Here is a 25,339-nt window from a genome sequence, read left to right as displayed (position 1 = left end):
AGTCAAAGACTCAGCGGTCCTGTTGCTCTATTTTCACCTGTAAAGCAGGACTGGAGCAGGCGGAGGTTTACCCTGGTGCAGGTGTGCTGCGGTCAGTTGAAGAATCTGTGAGTTTCTCTGTGCGTTTCCCATTACATTGTTGTGCACTCGGTGTTTGCTTGGAAGTTTAGGGGTTTTTTTCGCTGTAAAAAGAAGTTTTCTTCCCACGCACAACGGACGCTAATGTTTTTGTCACTTTTTATGGAATCAAACTCAAAATAAGGTCAGTACTTCCACGCTTTAAACGCTGCACGCTCATACTCTCTCCCACAATCGATATGTGATCCATTGTTGATCTGCACACAGCTGTTGTCACTAACGGCGCACTCGCTTACGTCACCGTCGTGAGACATTCTCGCAAAAAATCACGGTTTTAGTAACGCAGTAACGCAGCGTTCCTACGGGAAAGTAACGGTAATCTAATTACCGTTTTCGCAATAGTAATCCATTACTTTACTCGTTACTTGAAAAAAGTAATCAGATTACAGTAACCCGTTACAAGTAATGCGTTACTGCCCATCTCTGAACATGAGTGAGGAGAAAACTGGAGCAGCCAAGCAGGGAGCTGCAGGTTGATGGTTTAAGTCTCTGTTCAGATGCTGGTGTCTCCTCTCTCTGAGATGTCTGCAAACAGTCCCAGATAAAACAATAAGGATAATAAACAAACACGTGACTAAAATAACAATTATGACTCTGATGTGTTTCATGTGTAGCAGGATGGCCTCTATACAGCAGTCGCTGCAAGCATCCACATCGCCACACTTACTTTTCTTTAAGCAGGCGTGCTGGGGTCCTCCTAAGGAAAGTTTGAAACTTCATTTCCTTCATGCTGGTGAACTTTTTACCAAATATTTTCATCAAAGCTTCTCCATCACTGACAGGGATTGTTTGGATTGTCTGTTACCCAACAGCTCGATAACTAGCCGGGAGCTCGAGGGTCACTAGAATGGCACAACTCCCGGCACATCATTTTCAGATCACCGCTGTCTTTCGCTACTCAGGTTAAACGTAGGTTTACATCCGGCCTACCCGACCTTCTGAGGACCCGGCCCACATAGCCCGCGAAGGCCGGGTCCTCAGGAGGATTCAGCCCATGAATTTGGACACGACCTCAGTGTTCCGATTACCTTACATAAGACTCATGGTTTGGGGGTATATTTTACTGCATTTTTTAATGTAATGTTGTTACTCTTAAGAAAAGGGTATAATAAACCCATTACTTTATAATTCCTTAGCTGAGGGCAATAATAGAGTAAATTTTATATGATTTGCATAGATTATATATACCTCTCTCCAAAATAGCTTTTATCAGTGTACAACTTCACAATAATGTCCCTCAACATGAAACTGTGAAGACTTTAAATATCTCATTAAACATAACACATAATACAAAGTACATAATAATATCAAAAGACTGTCAAGGCTGAAAGTCAATTTTGAATCCCTGTGATCTTTAGGCTCTCAGTTGACACTGCATTAAAAGCAGGGATGTATTTCCAGAAATCACTGTCTGTGAACACGGTTCACCACAAGGTGTCATTCACGAATTTAGGTTTAAGCTAAATTCGAGCAAAGAAGAAGCCATAACCTAGAAACGCACATCTTCTCTTTGTCAAAGTTTTAAAATTAACTGGTCAAAATTTACAGTCCTACCAATTAATTGCTCCTTCCATAATTCCTCTTCTACACCACTGCAATCGGGAAATATAAAATATTTAGGTATTAATGTTTCTCCCAAGCTTGCAGATCTAACTAAATTAAACCATATCCCACTTTTAAAGAAGGTAGAAGATGATCTGGCTAGATGGAAATGTCTACCCATATCACTCATGGGAAGGGTTGCCGCTATAAAAATGATGGTCTTACCAAAAATAAATTATTTATTCTCAATGATCCCAACTAAACCGCCACAAGATTGGTTCAGATCTCTAGATTCATGTATGTCCAAATTCCTTTGGAAAAATAAACCCCCACATTTAAGCTTAAAAACACTACAAAAGACCAAGGATAAAGGAGGACTAGAACTGCCTAACTTTCAGCACTACTTCTTAGCCAACAGGCTTCAGTTTATCTCAGGATGGCTAAAACATACCCTCTTAGATGAACCTTGGCTAGATGTAGAACAAGCACTTTGCAATAATCTAGAGATCTCAGACCTACCATTTATCAGCTCAGACATCCAACGACATGAATGCTTTAAAAGCATCAACATCAGCTCTTTTCTGACAGCATGGTGGGAGTTTCTAAAATTGACGGCGTCTTCATTAATCCCATGCAAACGTACACCTATCTGGAACAACCCTGATATATTACAAAACAATAATATGATAAACTTTTCAGATTGGAGTGATAAAGGAATCAAATATTTAGAACATATACTAGAAGGAACAGAATTTATTTCATTTGACAGACTAGTTACACAATATGGGATCAACAAGAAAAGATTTTTAGAATATCAACAAATTAAATCCATAGTAAAAAAGAAATTTAAACCGGGTCAAGTTGAACTACAAACACCACCAAGTGTGGTTCAATTTCTTACTCTTAAAACCCCCAAATTACTATCCAAAATATACAGAATGCTTTCTAAAACAGATGAATCAATATCACTTCCTATTGCAAAATGGGAAGCGGATTTATCAGTTAACTTAGACCTAAACTTCTGGTCTCAGGTTTGCTTAAAAACCTTTCATCTAATTAGAAATCCCAGTCTTCAATTAATTCAATACAAAATATTACATAGAGTGCACTATACAGGTCATCGGATGTTCAAGATGGGCTTTACGTCTACCAACAACTGCTCACACTGCCAAACCAATTCACCGGACAATTATATCCACGCTCTTTGGTTCTGTCCACCAGTTCAGAAGTTTTGGCGCGAGATATGTGAAGACTTATCGAAGTGTCTGAAATGTAACATTCCAACTTCCCCCTTAGTGTGTTTGTTGGGCAGCTTATGGTTTTCACTGCCCTATGCATAGCCAAGAAAACAGTCCTCATGAACTGGAAAAATAAAAATAATCTTAATTCTAACCAATATAGAAATTATCTATTAGATTACATTAGTCTTGATACAGCCTCTGCCACCACATCAGATCAATTGCTCTGGGCTCCTTTGATCAGCTCCATCACCTAGTGGGGGTGGGGGGTCATAGTTTGGTCCCGCCTTCACTGTTGTGATTGGTGTGGGGGTAGGGACAGGCTTAGGGCGTCGGGGGGTTCCCCGGAGGCATCTTCCTTGGGGGGCTCAACCCGGGGTAACGGTCATGTCCGGTTAGGGGCTCTGTTGGCTCTCAGGTGACTGTTTCCTCGCGGCTGCGTGCAGCGGGGCTAGGGGAGGGTCTGTGCTGATGGACGTGGGTTACTGACCTGGTAGCCTGGCTTCCCCTGGGTGGGTCCGGGATGGGCGTGAGGTTCTGGGGGCGCTCCGTCTCTGGGCTGGGACCCCGACCGGGCCTCGGGGGCTTGGGTCCTGGTTGGTGTGTTGCCGGGGTTGTGGGCGGGTGGGTGCATGGGGGCCCAGCCCTGGAGCAGGGTGCCACCGGTGCATCGAGCCACCTGGGGGGCTCTTCAACTGGTGGGGGAGATTGTCACATCTTGCAGGAGCTTTCCTCTCCTCAGGAGCTCCCTCTGCAGGAGGGGGAGATACAGGAGAGGTGGAGGAAGATCTCAGCCTGGGTGTTTATTGTCTTATGTAGTCTGGAAGATGAGTGGATGGTGGGGTGGGTGCAGTTTCTCTGTGGTGGGGTTGGGTGGACTGTCCCGGGCTCTGTGGGGCCGGGAGGCGCTGCTGCACTGGGCCCCGGTCTGGATGGGCCTGAGCCCCCTTTCCCTGGCGGGTCGCGGAGTATGGGGGTGCCTACTGGGGTCAGCGGGGGAGCTGGCCCCAGGGAGGGGTCACTTGCCCCTCCCTTCCTTCCCTCCCCATCTCCAGCTGCCTCCCTCTTCCCGCTCCACCACAACCACCCACACATGCAGGACCTTGGAGTAGGGGTGTGTCACCAGGGTGCAGAGGAGGCTACCCCCCCCCCCCCCCCCCTCTGTCCCCTTCTGGCTGCCTCTGCCTCAATTTTATCCCACAACTTAGACATTCACATTACTCACACTCTCATTACACATACATATAGGATCTTGGGGGTGGGCACGATACACGGAGTCCAAAGTACCATCAGGGTATACACCCCACCCCTGGCGTCGTTTCCCACCTCTCAATTTTAAATACACGTAGACATTGAGGGCTAGCAGGAGGGACCATGCGCTTACCTGCTGCTCTCTGGCAGGTAGCTCCATGCCCTCCTGGGTTTTAAATGCACCTTAGAACACACATGCATCAACACTACAATGAGCGGGTGGAGGGAGGTTTGGAGTCTTCTCTCACCCACATTCTCTGCGACCTGCTGGAGCGGGGGGGCTAGGAGGAGGAGTTGGCCGTCCGACTGCGGTCTGGATTGTGGGGCCTTCCTGTTGCTGCGGAGTCGGGGCGGTCTGCCTCCCCCCACCGCAGGGAAAAGGGTAACACCACCAGGGTCTGGGTGCAGTTCCCCCCTCCAGGGGCAAGGGTACCTAGACCCGGTTTGTAGAGTACGCTTGGGGAGTGTGATCGTGTGTACAACGTCTCTTTATGTCTGTCTCCACGTTGGTTGAGTGTGGAGTAAGTGCATATGAGAGCATGAGGGTGGGAATGGATGTTTGTATCTGTGTGTGCCTGTATGTCTGTGTCTATATGTCAGGTTGGGTGTCAGGCGCCACCTCTCTGGGGACATCTCAGGCCCTCCAAGGTTTGGAGGGCTATCTCCCCCTACCACCACTTCCCCTGCCAGTGACGGACTCCCTCAGACATCGGTGCGTTGGTGGTTCTTTGTGTCTGGGGATGGGCGTCCAGGTACACACCGGCTCACTCCTTGGCGGCCGCTTATCTGGGCCTGGAGCCTGGGGCTCGCTCGGGCCACTTCGGAGGTGGTATGCCCCCGGCCTCTCGGCCTGGGGCTCGGTCACTCAGGCACGGCTGGCTGCCAGCGGAGCTCACGGGCGCGTCACTGCAACTCCCCCTGGCTTCTGCTCCGCGGCTGCTGAGTGAGCCCTCATCTGGGACTCTCCTCAGCTCTTTCTGGGACAGTGGCGCGGCTGCCCCTCTGTTGGTCTTCCTTGGTCTCTTGTGTTCTGGGGGCCTCTGGATGTCTGGAGTTTTGATCTCCTCCACACCTGCTTCATGCCCTGGAGGACGGGGCTGTGGCCCCCCCACACCCTCTAGCAGATCATTACATGAAGGAACCTTTTAAAAAACAAAAAACAAGTGCGTCCATGCTCACAGGTGTACACACGGGTGATCACACCCACAAACTACACCCTTTTTGGCTCCTACCTCAAAGCACACTGTGTTCTGTTGATCTTATGTGCTGCACAATAATGTTTAATATTTAGTATTTACTGTCATATTCCCATATATCATTGTTATGTTGTTTATTCTATTACTCTTGTTCTCTTCTGCTTGTTTTCTTTTTTCTTTCTCAGCAGGTGATCCAGGTGATTGATATATGCATTTTTTTTCTCTGCCCGTTCTGTTGGTTTATGTTTTTTGCCCTTCTCCCCCGTCCCTCTTCTCAGCTGTTTCTCTTTCCCTCTTTCTTTCTCCCCTTCTTTCCCCCAGTCAAGTCTGTCCCGTATTCAGTAAGTGAAAATAAAATAAACAATAAAAGGTGAATCAAATGGACCATTACGGCAAGGCTGGGATGGTCAATTTGGTAAAGTAAATCCGTTGGGCATCTTTGTTTGCCTTTAGACAACAATTCTGATGGCAAAAGAGCCAAACGGGACAGGCCAAAAAAAAAAAAAAAAGTTTTAAAATAGACTGAGGAAAAGTGTAAAAACAGCGTTAGAGTCAGACAAATCAAAATTTGAAATTCTTATTGGAAAAATATGGATGCTGCATCCTCCAGACTAAAGAGAGGAAGAACCATTAGGTTTGTTATCAATGTTCAAAAGCTTCCATCTCAGATTTTACAGGGATGCACTAGTACCTATGGAATTAGCAGCTTGCAGGTGTCTGCATCTTTTAGAGCAGCATACGTTCCCATCAGAGAAGGCCTTGCATATTTCAGCAAGACAATGCTGAACCGCATCCTGCATCTATTAAAACAGCATGGCTTCATAGGAGAAGAGTCCAAGTGCTGAATTGGAGTCCAGATGTTTCACCAACTGAAAGCGTGTGAGGCATTATGAAATAAAAATAAAAAATAAAAAAAAGCAGCAGCTGGTCTCCTCAGGTCCCGTTCATGGACTGGGATGCTACACAGTGGGAAATATGGCCCTGTCCCAGTGCTTTCAAGAACTGCTGCAGCTATTCAATTCAAATTGATTTAATTTTTTTTTTGATTGTTTTCTTAAAACGGTACACTTTTTCACTTTCAACATTTTATATATTTTAAAATATGTCTTCATGAGATTTGCAAGTTATTGCATGTTTTTTTCTGCTTCTTGTTTTGTTTTGTTTTGGCTTGGTTTTTTATTTTTTTATTTTTTTTATTATTTTTGGACATATTACACAGCATCCCAACTACTTCAGAACTGCGTTTGTAGATGCGTAGACCAAGGTGTTTCTTATAAATATCACATTTTTTTTTTAAAAAAACATATAGAATAATTTAATATAATAATTCAAACTAACTGAATTTTCAATAACTTGAATAAAATTATAATTGCTCTTATTTTTCTCAGGCCGTCGTTTCATACATGGTTATTTACATGCACGTAAATGTAAACATTTTAGTTACACTGTAAAGAAAACTTACAAGAAATCCTTACAAAAATGAATGTTTTGTTCTGGCTCACTGTAAATCAAATTGTGATGCTAAAAATGTGATATGTGGTATCTTTGTTGAACACCTGTTTTTGCTTCCTGTCAACTTCCTGCTTTCAACCAAACTAAACCGAAAACACGCTGACTGGTTCATTCAGCAGCCTAATTAGGACATACATACCTCCTCAAACATATCCTTCAGAGAAGGATAATTAGTAGGGTCAGGAATTTCCTCCTGTTAAATTAGGCTGAAGATGTATGTGCATGTGTTTGACTGTCTTCATCACACACCGCCAGTGACGCATGCTTTCAGGGACCTTTAATACCTGCAGACACTGTGGTAACCATATGTCCTCAGGCTGCTCAGAGAAGTTGTGAAATATGGTTGTTAATATGTTGGTAACAATGATACTGTCTGCGCTCCTGATGCTGCGGGGTCTTGGAGGGTCTGATGTACACGTCTTTGGGAAATTGGTCCGCAGCGGTAAAAACTTGCTCAGCAGCAATGACGGCACATATTCTGTGAGGAAACAGCCGCACCAAGAGGTAAGAAATAATTAGACCCTTAACTTGTTAGTAAATGAGTAAAACATGTTTTGTGAACTGATTTAACATTTCAGAAATTGGTTAAAGTGTGAAAACCTCAAATAATCTTCAATTTCTTGAGCTTAAAAATTTAACCATATGGTAATTTTAGCTGATGTACAAGATTGTTAAATGAATAGCTGAGCAGATTTTAAAAAAGGCAACTCAAATAGATCATCTTGGGCTCTCCAAAATTAGCTTTTGCAGACATTGTTTCACTTTTTTGCAGAAAAATATGGGGTATGAGCATAACCTGTGGTGGCAACTAATGATTGCTTTTGCTGTGAACACAAAAAAATTTTTAATGAATGTGAGAAAAAAATGCCCTTGACCCAGTAGTGAACCAGCAATTGTTTGGCTTGCAAAACTACTGAAACAGTGCATTATGTGCATTATATTTCATCTGATCTCTTGTTTCTAGACTAAAAATAAAATCCACAGGAGCTTAGATCTCGAGAGCTTCAATATACACGTGGCTCCCACCACCAGCAAATTCAGCCTCCCGACCATCGTCAGGTTCTATCCGCCCACTGTCAAACCCCTCCACCAGCACGCCAATATGCCATTGCGCTTTGGGAGACAGAGTCATCCCAGTGATGAAAGGACACCAAACTCCTCTCCCAACCTGCCCCAGAGGTTTGGAAGATCCTGGGTGGCAATTCGAGTGTGTGCAGAGTGCCCGAGCATCAGACGAGCACCGAACCAAGTGCTGTCTCAAAGATTTAAGAGGAATAGTCCCTACTGGAAGCTTCTGAGGACTGTTGCCATTGAACAGTTATTAAACACTGGCTTGCACTGGTAGGTAAATGATGTTCTTAATGGTTTATCTATCTTCAACCTCGGGTGCACTCCTGAGAAGGGATGGGTGTCCCATTGTGCATTTGCAAACAGTGTGCTTTGTTCCTACAGGGCTGAAAACTTTGATTCAACAACTACCTCAGATGAAGAAACAGAGCTGGAAGAAAAAAAGAGTAAATAGTGATTTTTGTCTATAGGGCTCTGTAGGATGTAAATATCAACATTTCTTTATTTTACTGTAAAGACAAGTGCTTAAAGTGAAACATTTGAGGAAAATCTTGTATGTCTCTTTAAATAAAGTTACACATATTGTGATGGAAAGCAAATTTTCATATTTCATACTAAGTCACAGAAATTTTTCTCTTACATCTGACTTGACTTTGCACAGTTGACCTAGCAACGGTCATGAGCAATGTTTAAACCTCAGCCCTGCAATCACAAACTGTTCCGTCCTGATCCAAAGGAGTGTCAGTGGGCTGTGCCATTGGGAATAAAACTGATTTACACAAACATTAATATCCTGTGATGGTGGTCCATTCCTCCAGCTAATGCTGTGATTATCTCAGACATTGTTTAAATTTTTTTTCATCAGTTTTGCTTTTCAGTACTTCTTTGGAAAAATCATTTTATTGTTGAATTTTTTTTTAACCTTGCAGTTAACTATGTTAGCACCCGGCATCCACTGAAACCCTGCCGATACAGGAGCAATTTTACGGCATGTGACCCTGCAGTTCAGTGATAAACCACAAGGGGGAGACAAAAACCCAATCAAAGTGGCCACTGTGATCTTTCTGCTCAGCCTCTAGTTTGAAAATTAATTCACTTTTTTCATAATAATTCCAGTAAATATATATTTAATAAAGAAAATATGCTTCCTTGTCTTCCTATAGTGGCGTGTAAATAAATTCCTCGTGTCCTGGAAACCACCAACTATATATGTACGTACTCTGTCAGTAGTGGGGGTATATCAGGGTAATATGTACTATTTCAATGGCCAAAGAGGTTAGAATACTGGTGATTGGTGCAATATCATGAGATAGTTTTAAAAAAAACCTTCTGACATTTTGTATTCAGTGTTTTGTATATCAGTGGCTAGGTTGATGTGGAGGTTAGCGCTGTCACCTCACTGCAAGAATTCAAACCTTCTCAGGGACTTTGTTGGGTTTTCCTCTGGATTCAGTGTAAGTGTGGGGTTAACTGCTTTCTAAGCTGGTTGTAGATGCAGATGTGAGATAGAAAATACTTTGAGAAAAAGTAAATAAACATAACTTGCAATAGCATTAAAGAAAGTATGGCTATCCCGTAGCCAGTTTTACACCCTTTGCATTAGAGCCTTAGCTGGATAACACAACAAATAAAAAAATCTGTTGGCTGGCCTGGACAGTGTGGTTTTTAACAGATGAAAATGAGGAGCTGTGTTTATAAATCCATTATGGTTGCATAATGGTGACAAATGCATTTTAACCTGCAGATGAACCTTCAAACTGCAAGTGGGGATCACTGTAAAAATAGATTTCATAGAGGTGTTTATCAAAAGGAAAATTTATACTTTGTAAGTCTATCTAACACTTTAAAGAGTTATCTTACAAAACAGAAGGCTTATAGGGAAGGAAGTCCACATTAAAGCAAGGCAGTTGTGTTTCTTTAAAATCTTTATTCAATTAATGTAATTTCTTAAGTTCGAGCAGACAATTGCATTACTGTTAGTATTACAGAGTAAAGCAGGGAAGTTAACACATAAAACATTAAGCACACAGAAAACTCACACACTCCCACTGTTTCCTTAGTACTGTGCATCCTGTACTGCGGGCACTATCACTTTGTTAGATAAAACTCTTTATGTCATCCACCGGTTAAAAATTCATTCACACCTTTCTTGATTCACTGGAATGATTCTGAAAATAGTGATACTGATTTTGTTACTCCAGACTGAGGGAAAATGTGACCACCTTGGTTGTGTTTGGTCTCCCTCTAGTGGCCAATCATTGTACTGAATGAATGTCCTACTGAACCACTGCATAGTCAACCACCCCCATTATAAATTTGAGATCTTACTTTCTGAGCTTCAAACTATCCGGCGCAACGCTGAAGCTGAAGCTAAACACTGAACTTCTGTCCAGAGGTATTTCAGCCACAGTCCAATATCTGCAAGTTTTCCCTTTTGTTTATTAACTGTTCATTTATTTGTTTTTTATGTGTCTTTTTGGAGGATAAATGATGGCATAAATCTTTTCTCACTTTGACTTTTTAGCAAAAGCGAGTCAATCTTCCTGTTAAATAACTATTTTAGTTTTTTTTTTCTTTTAAACTTCTTTTTTTTGTTTTGTTTTTTTTGTTTTTTTACATGTTTTTGTTCCCAGAACATCTTGTTCCACATTTCATAACTTGTGCATTAACAGCCTGGAAGTTGGTGAGTGATTTTTTTGACTCTGGGCTACTGTTACATGTAAATATTTGTGTAGTATATTTCCACTCGCTTCATATGTTACTAGTTTGGGTGTGACTCATTCCAGGTTGCACACTTCGCTTGTGTCTCCTCCCAGCCACTGGTAATGGGGGATGTCAAGAAAGGAAAGAAAGTGTTTGTGCAGAAATGCTCCCAGTGCCGCACAGTGGGAAAGGGGGAGAGCCACAAGGTGGGGCCCAACCTGTGGGGACTGTTTGGAAGGCAGACAGGGCAAGCACCTGGCTACTCCTATACACAGGCCAACATTGATACAGGTACCATTGCTGTGCAGAACTCACCTTGGTTAGACTGACAGATTGATTGATCTCCATGCATCTCAGCTTTGTGAAGCTTTGTGTCTGAGTCTTTTCTATGTGAAAAGATGCAAATCAGATTGGTGGAAAATTAAAGCGGAGTGAATAAGCCAGTGCTAGCTTCTTCTGTGAAAAAGTCAATCATAATCAATCTATCCTCTAAGAACTATTTCTTCATCTTCAGCTGCTCCCTTTAGGGGTCGCTACAGTGAATCATCTGCCTCCATCTCATTCTATCCCTCAGCATCATTTTTCTTTTATGCCATCCCCCTGCATGTCCTCACTACATCCACAAATCTCCTCCGCAGTCTTCATCGTCTTCATATTCAACATCCTGACAGAACAAACCTTCATAATCTTATAAATTTCAGTAGAGCTTTGAATGTGAATTGTAATCTGCATTTTAACTCTTCTGTACTGGAATTTATGGGAGTTTTCCCTTGGAGTGCTCAGTAGTGTGTATATTTCTGCTATAATATTAAGAAAGGATATGTTTCCCATACCTGATGGCCAGAGCAGCAGGCCTGAACAGGTAGCACAGTAGCCAGCATTCTTCTCCGATTCACCGATTTTAATCTCAAAGAATTAATTTAATTATTGTGTTTTCTTTTTTAGATATTGTATGGGATGAAGACACAGAAAATCCAAAAAAGTACATTCCAGGCACCAAGATGATCTTCAGTGGCATCAGAAAGAAAAAAGAGAGAAAGGATATTATAGACTATTTAAAAGAAGCTTATGAGGCGCATAAACTACTGCTGATCGATGCTTGTGTGGAACATTGTTAGAACTTTGTTTTCTGTTAACACATAAGTGTTTTCTGTTTAGATGTATCAATTTGGGCAGGCTTTGTGTAAGAGGTTTTTAATCATCTTTTCAAACCACTGGGTGTTACAGACTTCGATCGTTACAGTGCTGCTCTTTACTTTCACTGAATTCATTTCTGTTTTTGTTTCTGTTCTGTGTTTTTTATGGATAGTATGGTCAACAAATAGATTGCTGTTGTATTTTTAAAAAGATAAGAGAATAAGGAACAATGTAAAGTGCTTAGATTACTTTAACAGGCCTCATTCTTTATACTGAGTTAGCATGCTATTTTACATTTGCCAAACACCATTGACTTTGACCTTGTAGTGTTTAGTTAATCTTATATTAAATTTTTGCATAAAAACACAGCTGGTGTGATTTTTTAAGGTTGCCATTTATTTTCTTGAAGCACTGCTTTGTTTTTAATATGTTTGGCTTCACCACACAGCACTAGGATTCTAGCAGACAAAATTTTAGATTGAGACACTAATAATATATTCATAGAGCATATAGTTTTGAAGGACAAATTACTTTGCACCAACAGCTATCCTGAATCCTCTGGGTTTAAGATTACAGACGGATAAAAGTGAGCGGAGAGAGCAAATGAGTTAAGTTTGTCCAGCAGGTGTCTATCCTCCAGCAGTCCTCTGCTGGCACCTCCATCACACACTGCTCATTATCACTGCACATCCTGATTACTATCAGTGATTTTGCCCTTTTCTCCTTTCTCCTCCCAAACTATGTGGATCAGACAACCACCCCCACAGGCAATTGATGATCAGGATCTATTCCTAAGGAAGTTTACATACTTCACTGGGTGCAGCAAAAAATGAGAGATTTTTTATCAGTTAGTTGTGGTGAGTACGGTGTACCTTACTGGGGGAGCAGCATCAGAGCTAGTGACACCAAATGACTGAATATACTAATCACAAAGGCTGGCTCTGTGATTGACTGCAAATTGGACACTTTTGAAGATGTGGTGGTGAGGAGATCATTGAACTATCTGCTATCCATTATGGAAAATCTTGGCCACCCGCTCCACCACTTACTAGACAGGCACCTGCTCTAACAGATTGCAAGTCTGGTAAAGTGTCTTGCACCAGGCCCTATTTGTCTAGCTGTCTATTTTCCTTTGTAATCTTTGAGCTTGCTTTCACATCTGGCAGGGTGGATGAAGTGCAGCCAGACACGAGTTGCTTACTCGTGTCTGGCATCCAAATAAAAAAAACATCCAAATAAAAGTTTTTATTAACACATAACATATTTCCTGCAGTATCCGAAGCAGCATTGCGTCTTATTTTTCATCTTTATATACAAAATAGTGCAATTTAATCGGACAACCAAAGTGTTAATTGGTAAAAAAGATAAAGATAAAATCCACGTTACAATCAATTATCACCAATAGGCTCGATCAATCAGCTGTTAGTGAAACTTTATTTTATTTTATTTTATTTTATTTTATTTTATTTTATTTTATTTTATTTTATTTTATTTTATTTTATTTTATTTTATTTTATTAAACGGACAAAGGTATCCAGCAGAGGGCGCCATTACTCCAATAAAGAGCTCACCACTGAGGACGCAGAACGTGCCAGGCCAGTGCAGGCACGCGCAAACTTAAATTGCGTTATGCGGCCAGCTGTCCTGAACCCGATCCAGATGACACAACAGTAAATGGTCCCGCGATCCACGCCCGCTGGGAGCTGAACAGCACACCGCCGTGTCTGCTCCACTCAGTGGCTTCTCTCTCTGATGGGCTCTGAGGAGCGCCAAGAGAAAAAACAAACGGTCCTCTGAGCTGCAATTGTGTTGTTATTGACCGGCGGTGAAGAAGCGGGTCGATAAGTGGATCGGATTTATTAGCTCTCCAGATTGGCTACACAAATGTCAGAGGAGCCACAGTACTCGGGACTGCACAGCGCGCATCTCATTTAGACGAAAGGAGCGCCGGACGGCGTGTCTACAACAAGTGCGGCGCAATTTCGAGCTGAAGGTAAAGAGATCGCGCAAATGAAATCCACGGGATGACATTTATTAGTGGTTTAGGGCTGTGGTGTCGTTTCGACAGCATGTACTGTTTAATCAATAGGCTGCGAGAAGAAGAAGTGAGCGCCAGTGACGATGTGATATGGAGTGACACGTGAGCCTTTATCAGCATCTTTATGCAAAGGCACCCTCTTTCTCTCTCTCCCTCCTGTTATTGACCTGCATTGACCGCATGCAGTGTGAGCGTGTTAAAATGGTTTGTGTGAATGAATCTTACTATTGTTGACAAGCAGTGGCCTCCCCTCTGTCTAATTCTGGCACAGAGGGTGGGTAGGTGATGGTGGTAGTGGTGGTGCATGGCTGGAATTACAGCGGTGTTTAAATCTGCTGCAGTGTGGAGCTGCAACAAGTTTATGATGCTATAAGGAGAGAGAGAGAGAGGCTTTAGTGGACTGAAGTGATGAAATAGTGACACCCTCAAGAGGGAATAAGGAAAAGTGACAGGTGCCAACTACTGCAGTAAGCTCAGGGAACAGAAATAGAGTGTACTGTGTGTATAATCGGCTGCCCTGTGTGCGTTTTAGGAAAAGTAATCCAGCAGCATGGACCTGGAGAATATTGCAGTTACCTTTCTCATCCTTCTGTCTCCTGCGTGGGCCTCATCTCATCACTCCTATATGGACGCCATCCTCTCAGCCCGCTCAGGTAAGTCCAGCTTTGCGTGTGTGTGTGTGTGTGTGTGTGCATGTTCCACTCCATTTGATGCGCACTGCTCTCTTTTTTCCTCTCAGGCTTCAGGTTCCTGGCCGAGCCGATGAGGTTTGACCCCTGTTGTCTCATGTCACCTCCTCCACCACCACTCTTCCCTCCTCCACCTCAGCTTTGGAAGAGGGTCAGCCCTGTACGTCTTCACAAACACACCTGTTTCTATACAGCCTCCCCTACCTGCCCGATGTAGGCCACTGACTTAAAAAGAACTTTCTCTCTGATTGTGTGTTTACTGATCGAATGAAGGACAGCAACAGCCTGTTGGAGCCGAGTGTTTTCGGAGGGGAGGTGCAGATAAAACCAAAGCCTGTGATACCAGGATGTCCGCCTGGACCTCCGGGACCTCCAGGTCCGACTGGCCCAGAGGTAAGGCTTTACTTCTAAATAAATAAATAAATAAATAAGCTGCTGCACAAAATCATTCTCTAAAAGCAATTCAGCCCGATTTAGCCACAGAGCATCCACCTGACAGCAAAACCATTCTTAGACAGCAGATGGACATATTGTTAAACAAGCGCAAACCTTTTTAGTATTGATTTTTCTACAAATGTACCATGCTCATTATGGGATATGTGAGATTTATATAAATCTGGTGACATTTTTCAGGGTCATAGTGGATTGCCCGGCATAAGAGGACCAAAGGGAGAGAAGGTGTGTGTGTGTGTGTGTTTTGAGGGTTTTGTTTGAGGGGTGGGGGTGAGTGAATTATGTCTCTAATGCAGTTTTCTGTAAAAGCATTTGTGTTTGTGTGTGTCCTTGTGCTCTTCTCTGCTCTAACGAGCACCCCATCTCCTGCCCCTCCATTTGTCCTCCTCCAGGGAGAAATTGGACGTCCAGGGTTAAAGGTGAGCTGCTCATCCTCTCCTGCACATCTTGTGCTCCTCAACTCTCTCCGGTCCATCTCGTCATCTTGTCCTTGGTGTAATGGGATCAGGATTTTCCCCACTGTCTGCCTCTATTCTCCCCCCTGGATGCATCCTGGAGCTCTGTGATGTGATTTGTCTATTGATGTGCTCAGAATATCCTCTGCAGCTGCTAAATGGGTTCCGCTGCATTAGTCCCAGAAGATGCTCGTCCTGCAGCAAACTTTGATCCCGTTGTCCCCTCACCTTGCTGTTCCTTTTTTCTCCTCTGCTCCGGCTTCCTCTCTCCGTATTTCTTTTTCCTTGGCCTTGCTCCAGTAGCTCTCGTACCAAACTCTAGTCCTGCTGATCCAGCCTCTCCAGCACTCTACTTCTCTACTTTAATCACTCTAAGTGCCTTTGCTCTTCGTGATAAATCACTCCACACACATACACACACACACACACAGCAGGTCCGTAGAGTCTCTACAGGCTGCGGTTTTAATGAAAGGCAGTTAAATGAAAGCACATTGCTTAGCATGGCAGCAGCTCTGCAATGCTTGTCCGGGTGTCACGGAGATGTTCGGCTGTTGTCTATCATGTTTGGCTCTTTTGCCCAGAACCCAGATTGATTAGGCTTTCATTCCCGTCCAGTAATTTGCAGTGCTTCTAGAGCGGAGTCTGAGTTGGAGGTCGGACTCTAAATGAGTTTGCAGCAAAATTCTTCGTGCAGTTTTAGAGTAGACGAGCAGCTTTTTGTGTTCACATCACTTTTACTGAAGCGGGCAGAGAAACTGTTACTGGTATTGATGTTTTTGTAGGGTCGTACTGGAGCTCCAGGCCTGCCAGGCAAACAAGGAATTCCAGGATGGCCTGGCCCACAGGGGCCCAAGGTAAGTGTCATGACTCTTCCTCCAGGCACAGACACATTTTTGGGTGCATTTTGTTTTTTACTCCTGACACCTGAAATACATCTAGTTGTATTTTTTCTCAGGGTGAGAAAGGGGACCCCGGACTCATGGGATTACCAGGACTGAGGGGACCACCTGGAATAAAGGTTAGTGGCATGTTTACAGGACTACCTGTTTGATTCTTATTAAGCTTTCTCTCTCTGATGTACTCTTGTCTCTTACTCTGTCTTTTCAGGGTTTACGTGGTTACAAAGGGGAGAAGGCAAGTTCTGTGTCACATCCTCTAACTAACTGCTCTTACTAAAAAAGTGTCATATCCACATTTTCTCTTTCTCCCCTCGCCCCAATTCTTTTTTATAAGGGAGCTCGAGGCGATCCTGGACCAGTAGGCCTAAAAGGCGATAAGGTTTGATACACTCCCTTTTTTTAAAATTTAAAATTCAAATGATTTCAGACCTTTTTCTTGGTTTGGCTGTTTCAGAGTCCAAATAAATTACTGTTAAGTATTTCATATACATGTTATGATAAAGTCAGTGTTCTCACAACAAGCTCCCATTCTGTCTCTGAACAGGGTTCAATTGGTTTGCCTGGGATGCTTGGACAGAAGGTAAGAGTAATTAAAGACTTAAGAAGATGAAAGATTTGCTTTTTATCCAGTTATTCCTCAATTTTGCTTCTCTCAAAGGGCGAAAAAGGACCAAAGGGAGAGCCAGGAACATCAGGGAAGAGAGGACCGACTGGGCGTCCGGGGAAGAGAGGCAAACAGGTGAAAAAAAGAAACGTTCTTAAAACAGTTTTGGAAAATATAGCCAGTGAAGTGGGGTCTTTTACCTCACACACACACTCACTGATGCTGTTCCCATTGATTAGCACTTTTTTTTTTTTTGCATATTTGCTTTGTAATCTACTTTCTGGTATTTTATAATTTGCACAGGGTATGAAGGGCCAGACTGGGGCCACTGGATTGATGGGCCCTCCCGGACCTCCAGGTCCTACTGGCCACCCTGGGCCACCTGGTCCTCCTGCATCAGGTATAGTAGCTCACAGACATGACCCAATCAGAAGCAGTATCCCACTGGCTGCTTGTGTGTTATCCAAGTTTATTTTTGTAAACTATGTGTTTCTTATAGGTCTCTATCTAGTAGGGGAAAAGGGGGATAAGGGTCTTCCTGGTCCACCGGGTCACTGTAATTGTGAAGGTGCTCTCGGACCAAATAATGCTCCTTTTGGAAGTTACACACAGCGGCGGAGTGGAAATAAAGTCACAGCGGTAAAACCACATCCTGTCACAATACTGTTATTGAGTATTTAAATTGGCATGCTTTCACTGATCAGTGTGTGTGTGTGTGTGTGTGTGTGTGTGTGTGTGTGTGTGTGTGTTTCATATTCACCACAAGATATTTGTGGTAAACAGTGAGGAGGAGATGGACCATCTACAACAAGAGAATGCAATAGCATTCAGGAAGGATCAGAGGATGCTTTATTTTAAAGACAAAGATGGATGGAAGCCCATACAGGTAATTTCAAAGCATTTGCAGCACTGAGCAGCAGCAAGTCAACTGTATGACTATATGTACTGATGAAGGCAACGGTATGAGGCTGAAAGCGCTAGAAGAAAGTGGGGGTTTTTTGTAGATGGTACACAAAAGCTTTCCAGAAAATAAACTGCAACTTTAGCCTCAATGCTTTGATATCTTACATGCAAACCACTAGACTCAGAGGAAGTTGGAGCTTGTTCTTTCAATTTTTCTAGCCCTTCCAGCCATACCAGTCTACTGAGAAAGTCCCAGACAGAGTTGGCGTGTGTGGAGATGGAAAGGTGCAAGCCCAGCACGGAGAGGAGTGTGATGATGGAAACCAGATTGTCACAGATTCTTGCCTCAGTGAGTTCCGTGTTTGCTTTGTTAACTTGCACACCTGCAGAAATAGCCTGTAGAGGTTGAAATCTCATATAATGCAAGATGTCCCATTTTGCTTATGTTTCTTTATCTCTTACAAATATCCAGCTTATGTGAATTTAGCTGAAACTGCTTTTCATTTGTCTAAATTTAAAAAAAAAAAGAGTCTCCAACTATAAAGTAGATTGGTTTTGCTGCTGATGAGGTACCCTGCAGAGCATAACTCCAGTACACCACAGAGTCTGATCCCACATGGCATAGGATGAAAGCTAGTAAGCACTGTGAGACCTTTCCTTGATCTTTCATTAATCTCAACCCCCCTCTTTTTTCTGCTGCCATCCTCTCCCTACTCTCTGCTTCTGTTCAATTAAATTAGCAAGAAAATGCTGTATTGGCATCACTGAAGCAGACTGCAGTGCCAAAGAAATTAGTAATGTCTTCTCTCTCCCTACCCTCCTCTGCCTCCTGCTGCCTCTCACCTCCTTTCCCTTGTGACAGACTGTAAGTGGGCCTACTGTGGAGATGGCTACAGGCACGAAGGAATAGAGGAGTGCGATGGAAAAGACTTTGGTTACCAGACCTGCAAGTCTTATCTCCCTGGGTATGTTCACAGACAGCTCTCAGAACACAAATGTAGAGTCCATTCATTTAGACTTGCTCCAGAGACCAGATAACTCAAGATGAATCCATTAAAGTGTCAAAAACTGCATTTCTAATATGGGACTCTGTGAGGACGGACTATTTGGAGCCATTTTCACATGGCCATTTGAGAAACTGACGTTTTTGGCACACATTCACGTTGATTTCAGTTTTCAATCTCAGATTTTGTACTGTGTTAGCAACTAGTGAGCTAGTTACTGCATCATCTTTTGTCTTCTTGCAGTGTAGTAATCAGTGTTAGGGTGACGTAGTGAAATTTAAACATGTTTTGTGAGCAGCACAGTTTGAAACAGTCCGCTGGCCGGGCCTTTCTACATGGAGTTTGCATGTTCTCTGCAGCTACTCTGGGTCGTCCCACAGTCCAGAGACATGCACGGATTAGGTTAACTGGCAATTCTAAATTGGCCCTGGGTGTGAATGTGATTGTGAACAGTTGCCTGCCTCTCTCTGTTAGCCCTGCAATAGACTGTCCAAGTTGTACACAGCTGGTATATGCTCAAACCCGTGACGTAACACAGTATATCTCATTTCTATATCATAGCAAAAGCACAGTTTGGGGTTTTCAGTGCCGTACTTTATTTAGGCCAGGATTTCTGTGAGTCCTGACTTTAAAAAATATAAAACATAAAATGTTATTAGTGAGCCATAAAGATGCTCACATGCAGATTTTTTGTTTTTTAACATGTTTTTAACTCCTTTTTATGGACTATGATGGCATCATAATTTCTTATATAGTTAAGAACCTTCAGCGGCCTAAAATACACATGTGTGACAAGTTCAGTTGCTCAGCTCTACAGCGAAGAAAGTTCAACATACCCAGATTGTCTGATGTGGATTCACTAAATGCAGCGCTGCTTTAAAAAGGACAAAAGCCAAAAGATTAATTTTGAACCACCTAAACAAAACACAGGGTTAACCCTGAAGTTAAGGATAAGCCAAAATCCTGCTTTGTAAAACAAGCCTCTGTTGGTATAGGAGGAGTTTGCAGACAAAGATACAAACAAATACAGAGAGAGAGTTTTTGTAAGTATAGTAAGTGTTACTGTATGAATATAAGAGCTCATCTAATGGTGGGTCTGCTTTGAGAAATAAGTCAGTATGCTTATCTTCCAAAAATAGTCCACTCACGATAACTGTAAGACAATGCAGCGCATCAATTGCACGTATTACAAACCAGTTTTTGTGTCTCCTGCAGGTCCTTTGGGCATCTCAAATGCACCGACTCATGCCTCATTGATTCTACTGGCTGCAAGTACTTCACCTGAATTCAGAGGTTTGAAAACAGCCTCAGTGGATCTTTGCAAATCCTCTTGATGATCATTGTGATCAAAGGGATTGTACTTCAGATTTCAACTGAAGTCTCACCACTTTAAAAAAAAAAAAAATTAATTAATTAATAAATAAACGACAGACTGAGAAAGAGTAGTTAAGGGAAGCTCTTGTGCCTGTTCTGAGCCACGAAAGGTCACGGGAGGTGTAATCTCTAATTGACCTCAGAAAACAGCTCTTTGCTAGTGTCACTTCATCGGCTGCAGCACTGTTACGGACACTAGAACTGTTGGGAAACATTTTAATGATTTCATGTTTGTATCATACGAAATAGTTGTGTATGACTTGCTGACTGTTAATGCAGAAATAATCTGTGTTATAAAGCACTTTTTAATATGAAAAAGATATAGAGATATATGTACTGTAGTATACAAATCAGGGGTGTGTAAGTGTGTTTATTCCTGTGCAATATATTACAAAAAAAATGCAGTATATTGATGAAGTGCAATGCTGTCATATTGCATGTAAATGTGTTTTTTTAGTGCACGACAGACCGCTTTAACCAATGCTGTAAATATCCAAGCCAAAGTGAGGCCTTTTAGAAATGAATGTCCAAATAACTCAGATGGAAGAGATGGGAAAAAATGAATGTCATCCAAAAAAGGATCATATTTGATTATTGCAGCAGCATGTGGGGGATACATCAAATCATTCATTAAACTGTAATTAGCTGATAATCTGCCTGCATGACTGTACGTTTCATGAAGCACTGTACACTAATAAAGATTCATTCAGATGTTGCCAAAGGAAAGTTGTGAGGGGGATTGTCTGTGGGTGGGGCTGCCGAAAAACGATCAGCCAATCAGAGGAAAACTTCCTGCAGCGACTTGTCTCTGCCACGTAGAGGAACAGCTGCACGTTTTCATGCCGCAGCAAGTCTGTTAGAAACTTTTTAGCTCTTTGTTCAACAGGCTGTTTCTTCTGAAAGCTGACTGTGTCAGCATGCTGCTGGTTGTGCTGAGCTGGCTCTGCTCCTTCATGCTGGTGTCCGTCAGCAGCGGGGGGAAGCTGCCCGAAGCTGAAGTGACGATAGAAGTTCTGCACAGACCTTTCCTCTGTCACCGAAAGTCCAAGTATGGAGACATTCTGCTGGTGCATCATGACGGATACTTTGAGAATGGCACCATGTTTTTCTCCAGGTTTGTTTCATGGCTAACGCGAGGCTTATAACGCTCAAATATGATGATGCAACTCTGTCAAGGAAGCAATGAAGGAGCTGGCTGAAGGAGAGATGCAGTGACGTCACCCTGGTTTCATAAACAGCTTTTATAGATTTAAAACTCTCGAATGTCGATGTTAGCATTTATCTGCAAGGGATACAAAGTTAAATGTTATGTCAAACATGAGGCCCGTGGGCCAAAATAGGCCGGGCAAAGACTCCAATCTGGTCCACTGAACACATGGCTGTAAAACTTTTAACTACTGCCAAAGACTTCCCCCAGGGCCATTCATACCACACCAAAGTTATTAAGTAATAGATAGTCAAATTATATGACAGAAAATTTTCAGTCTTTTCACTAAAATGAGCAAAAACTTTTTTTTTTTTAAATTACATGGTAAGCTACTAGCAACCAGAACTTTTTCTGTAATTTCATGGCCAAAGAGTCATGCTGACTGATTTCTTCCATGAACTACAGCAGAATTTCCTTATCATGTAGAAAAACTGAGTCATACTATTAAAAATTGCTTCTTTTCCTTATACTAAGACATGTGAACGATTCAATGTGTAGTTTAACTTCTTTACACAGACAGAAAGGGGAGTTTCACTGGTGGGCTGGACCAGTGAAGTGGCCTGTATGTGGCCCACGATGTAAAATGAGTTTGACGTCCCTGCTTTAGTGCAAGAGTGTCAAACATTAGGTCCATGGCCAAAAATGGGCCCAGCCAAGACTCCAGTGCGAGCTTTGGAAAATGTGATTAGGATCAATTTTGGACTTTTAACTGTATTTTAAGTTTTAGAGTAAAGACCTTCCCCATGGACAGTTGTATTACACCAAATTAACAGTTTAAAAATAAAATAAAATAATAATAATGTAAATTAATAATATTATTGTAAAGTAGATTTTCTGTGAACTAACAAATTCTTCTGTTTTATAATTACAGGACTGTCTGGGCAATGAGCTAGCAGAACATTTTTTATAATTGTACACATTTCTTTCTTACAATTAATGCCCAAAGAGTCGTGGCAACAGATGTTTTTCATTTACTAGAGAAATATATAACAATATATATCGGATGACGATATAAAAAAGTATGTTTCATTTTACGCTATCGTTTGTTTCGTGGTGTCGCAAAATAAACTGTTTACGGCAATATTTTTTCATTGTTTTGATGATCACTGTAGTGGCTATATTAATTTCTTCAAGTTCTCTCTTTCTCTTATATTTTATATAACCACACTACAGACGGACAAGTGCCTGTTTTTATGCGTTGTGGTTAGCAACAACTACGGTAAAACCATCGCGTGTCCGCTTGTTTATGTTCCACATAAACCTTTCACAATAAAGCTTAAGATCCTGTTGAGACTTTTCAAAATAAACTGAATCACGTGAAAGAGCAGATTATTAACGGATGAGAATTAAAAAGGAGCCGCCAGGTGCTAAAAAATAAACCTTAGGCTCAAATAAATACTCACAAAGAAAACGGCGGCCTTTACAACTTATGTCTAAAAATGTATAGTTTCATGCATCGGTTAAAACACTTGACTCCGGGTAAAGGACGCGCAGCTGGAAACACTTCCCGCAAGACGAGCTGCCCGAGATTCACAGAATTTACAGAAATTGTTACATTTTTGTGATTTATATAGTTATCGGGACGATAGAACTCTTATATCGGGATATGAGATTTTGGTCATATCGCACAGCCCTACCTCTCGTGCATCCAATGCTGACAACAAGCAGCTTTAGTCTTCAGATTGGCTGGACCTCACAAATGTAAGGTTTTGACACTGGGTGGGTGGAAAAATAATATCCCTCTTCTTGAATTAATGAAAAATACTTTATTTATCCCATAAATAATAACATCGACTGCCAGATGACTCTCTGCCAGACAGATATTTTTTTTATGATGCAATAATACAGCTATTTTCTCTTGCTTTAGACTCAGGTGGTAAAAGTGACTCAGGAACACAGACACAAGGCTAACACAGGTCTTCAGAACCTCGCACTGATGCCATCAGGGTCTGCGTCCTTGCTGTAGTGTGTAGTTTCTCCAGCTGTCTTCTAACCAGGCCAGAAGACAAACAAGCAGGGGTGGTTCCTCAGATGTGGGGTGGATGTGGTTTTAATGAAGAATAAGTGGAGAACTCATTGAAGGTGATGAGGGTGTTTACTGAAGGAGGAGGCTGCAGAATGCCCTTCATGCTGCACTCTCCTCAGTTCCTTTTCTCCAGACATGAAGGCGTCTTTTTTTTTTTTTTAACAAGCAGTTCTTTCGGGTCACTGGTGATCAAGGTTTATTGTTCTTAAAGCAGCATACAGTTCCAGCTGGAAAGATAGTGTTCACTTGATATCTTCTGAGATGGAGCTTGTCGATTTGTTAATGTTCTCTCAGTGGGGTTGGCTAGGTCCACAGTCTTTGAAATCACATAGAGCCTGCAGTAGAAAAACTGTCTGATTGGAGCATTCATATCAGCAGGAATCATTATAACTCTGAGAAAAGCATCATAATTTCCTTGACCTTTGATGACACCTCAGACCTTCTCTACATCTCAACTTTTCACTCTTTCGACACCTGTGTTTGTTGACCAGTCGAGTCAGCGGTGACAAGCAGCCAATCTGGTTCACTCTGGGCATCAGAGAAGCAATCAAAGGCTGGGATAAAGGCCTGCAAAACATGTGCTCAGGAGAGAAGAGAAAACTGGTCATACCTCCAGAACTGGCCTATGGGAAGGAAGGAAAAGGTACAGAAGCTTCATCCATATCTAAGAAGTTTCACTGCATGTTTTATGACACGGTCTTCTTGGTGTCTCCAATTCTCACAGTGTGACATTATTATGCACGCATCTTATTATACTTGTCTTTCTTGTTCTTTTTAATTGCTTTCTAGGAATGAATTCATTCAATGTCTCTGAATGAAGGTTTCATTCAGTGACATTAGTCCACTTATTCTCTACGTGGAGCATGTGAACAATACTGTGCTTTTTTTGTCCGGTAAGCACAAACCACTCTAACCCATAACATCTGTCTCTTCTGTTTCTAACTAACCTTTCTAATGCCAACAGATTCACAGCAATAGATTTGCTTTTTATTCCTTTTTACCATCTGTGTTCTTCAACGGAAGAAAACTTCCTGGATGCTTACTGGAAGTTTTGGCAATATTCAATTTCAGTTTGAACTGACATCTCTGCCCATTACCCTCCTGTTCTCTGTATTCAGGTAAGATTCCACCTGAAAGCACGCTTACCTTTATCATCGAGGTGCTACAGATCAGAAATGGACCTAGGTCACATGAGTCCTTTCAGGAAATGGACCTCAACGATGACTGGAAGCTCTCCAAGCATGAGGTGAAGATAACCATTGAAAACACATATGAAGTTACATGGATCGGTTACATATCCCATGTCACTCTAGACTTTACTTTCTGTACAAAGAGGAAAAAGTGTGATTTCTAATTCATTTTATTATGTTTGTACTTAAGTCCCAGTCATCCTGTTCTTTTCATGTCTGCCAGGTGAAAGAGTATCTAAGGAAGGAGTTTGAGCGTCACGGCTACCCTCCCAACGACACTCTACACGAGAACATGGCGGAGGATATCTTTGCCAAAGAGGATGAGAACAAGGACGGTTTTATATCCTCTAGAGAGTTCACTTACAAACACGATGAACTGTGAAGTCCCATGAAGCGCTGGTTTGTGTTTCGTGGTGGAAATCCTTGTCAGAGACTCTTTGAGGTTATTTTTGTCTGTTTCAGTTTTACAGAAGCTTTAAGTCTGTGTTGCGTGACGCTGTGTGTGGTTAAGTTTAGTTGCAGATTGTTTTTTAATTTTGTGATTTGTTTATGAAAATCCTTTTTGGGACCAAAGTTAGATATTTTCACAAGTCTAAATATCTGTGTGAAAACTGTCGTGAAATATCAGGTTAATGTTTTTTGCTCTTTTTTATAAATGTAAATAAATTTTGGGCAAACTTGGGAAGACTGAATTAATGTTGTGACACAATGA

The 25,339-nt window shown here is 42.1% G+C and overlaps 4 protein-coding genes across 5 annotated transcripts; all 4 read left to right on the top strand.

The window, feature by feature from the left end:
* The first annotated feature begins 7,216 nt into the window (after positions 1–7,216).
* On the top strand, positions 7,217–8,399 carry npvf (neuropeptide VF precursor). Its single transcript, XM_085262257.1, has 3 exons — positions 7,217–7,381; positions 7,842–8,218; positions 8,330–8,399. The coding sequence occupies exons 1-3, from the start codon at positions 7,217–7,219 to the stop codon at positions 8,397–8,399; spliced, it is 612 nt and encodes a 203-aa protein (XP_085118383.1).
* Positions 8,400–10,254: 1,855 nt separating this feature from the next.
* LOC146549512 (cytochrome c iso-1/iso-2-like) lies at positions 10,255–11,818 on the top strand. Its single transcript, XM_085261774.1, has 2 exons — positions 10,255–10,939; positions 11,594–11,818. Exons 1-2 carry the CDS (start codon positions 10,771–10,773, stop codon positions 11,764–11,766), a joined length of 342 nt encoding a protein of 113 aa, XP_085117900.1. The 5' UTR covers positions 10,255–10,770; the 3' UTR covers positions 11,767–11,818.
* Positions 11,819–13,206: 1,388 nt separating this feature from the next.
* LOC146549511 (uncharacterized) lies at positions 13,207–20,856 on the top strand. Of its 2 annotated transcripts, none has more exons than XM_085262751.1 (18): positions 13,207–13,778; positions 14,356–14,476; positions 14,563–14,663; positions 14,786–14,905; positions 15,146–15,190; positions 15,358–15,384; positions 16,203–16,274; positions 16,376–16,438; positions 16,528–16,554; positions 16,654–16,698; positions 16,864–16,899; positions 16,978–17,058; positions 17,227–17,323; positions 17,423–17,562; positions 17,690–17,809; positions 18,046–18,175; positions 18,689–18,791; positions 20,046–20,856. In XM_085262751.1, exons 2-18 carry the CDS (start codon positions 14,374–14,376, stop codon positions 20,113–20,115), a joined length of 1,380 nt encoding a protein of 459 aa, XP_085118877.1. In that variant the 5' UTR covers positions 13,207–13,778; positions 14,356–14,373; the 3' UTR covers positions 20,116–20,856. The 2 variants fall into 2 exon arrangements, with proteins under 2 accessions (XP_085118877.1, XP_085118876.1); XM_085262750.1 differs by having other exon boundaries at positions 13,210–13,778; positions 14,563–14,672.
* A 165-nt stretch (positions 20,857–21,021) lies between these two features.
* LOC146549510 (peptidyl-prolyl cis-trans isomerase FKBP14-like) lies at positions 21,022–25,308 on the top strand. The gene is made up of 4 exons (XM_085262764.1): positions 21,022–21,318; positions 23,929–24,080; positions 24,556–24,683; positions 24,851–25,308. Exons 1-4 carry the CDS (start codon positions 21,122–21,124, stop codon positions 25,007–25,009), a joined length of 636 nt encoding a protein of 211 aa, XP_085118890.1. The 5' UTR covers positions 21,022–21,121; the 3' UTR covers positions 25,010–25,308.
* Positions 25,309–25,339: the final 31 nt, after the last annotated feature.

The sequence above is a fragment of the Mchenga conophoros genome, linkage group LG22 (genome assembly GCF_057382185.1).
Source record: "Mchenga conophoros isolate Kocher_MC1m ecotype Shallow Benthic linkage group LG22, M_conophoros_male_GT1.1, whole genome shotgun sequence".
Taxonomy (NCBI): domain Eukaryota; kingdom Metazoa; phylum Chordata; class Actinopteri; order Cichliformes; family Cichlidae; genus Mchenga; species Mchenga conophoros.
Note: the sequence above shows the minus strand (reverse complement) of the source record. Positions and strands in the feature narration are given on the sequence as shown.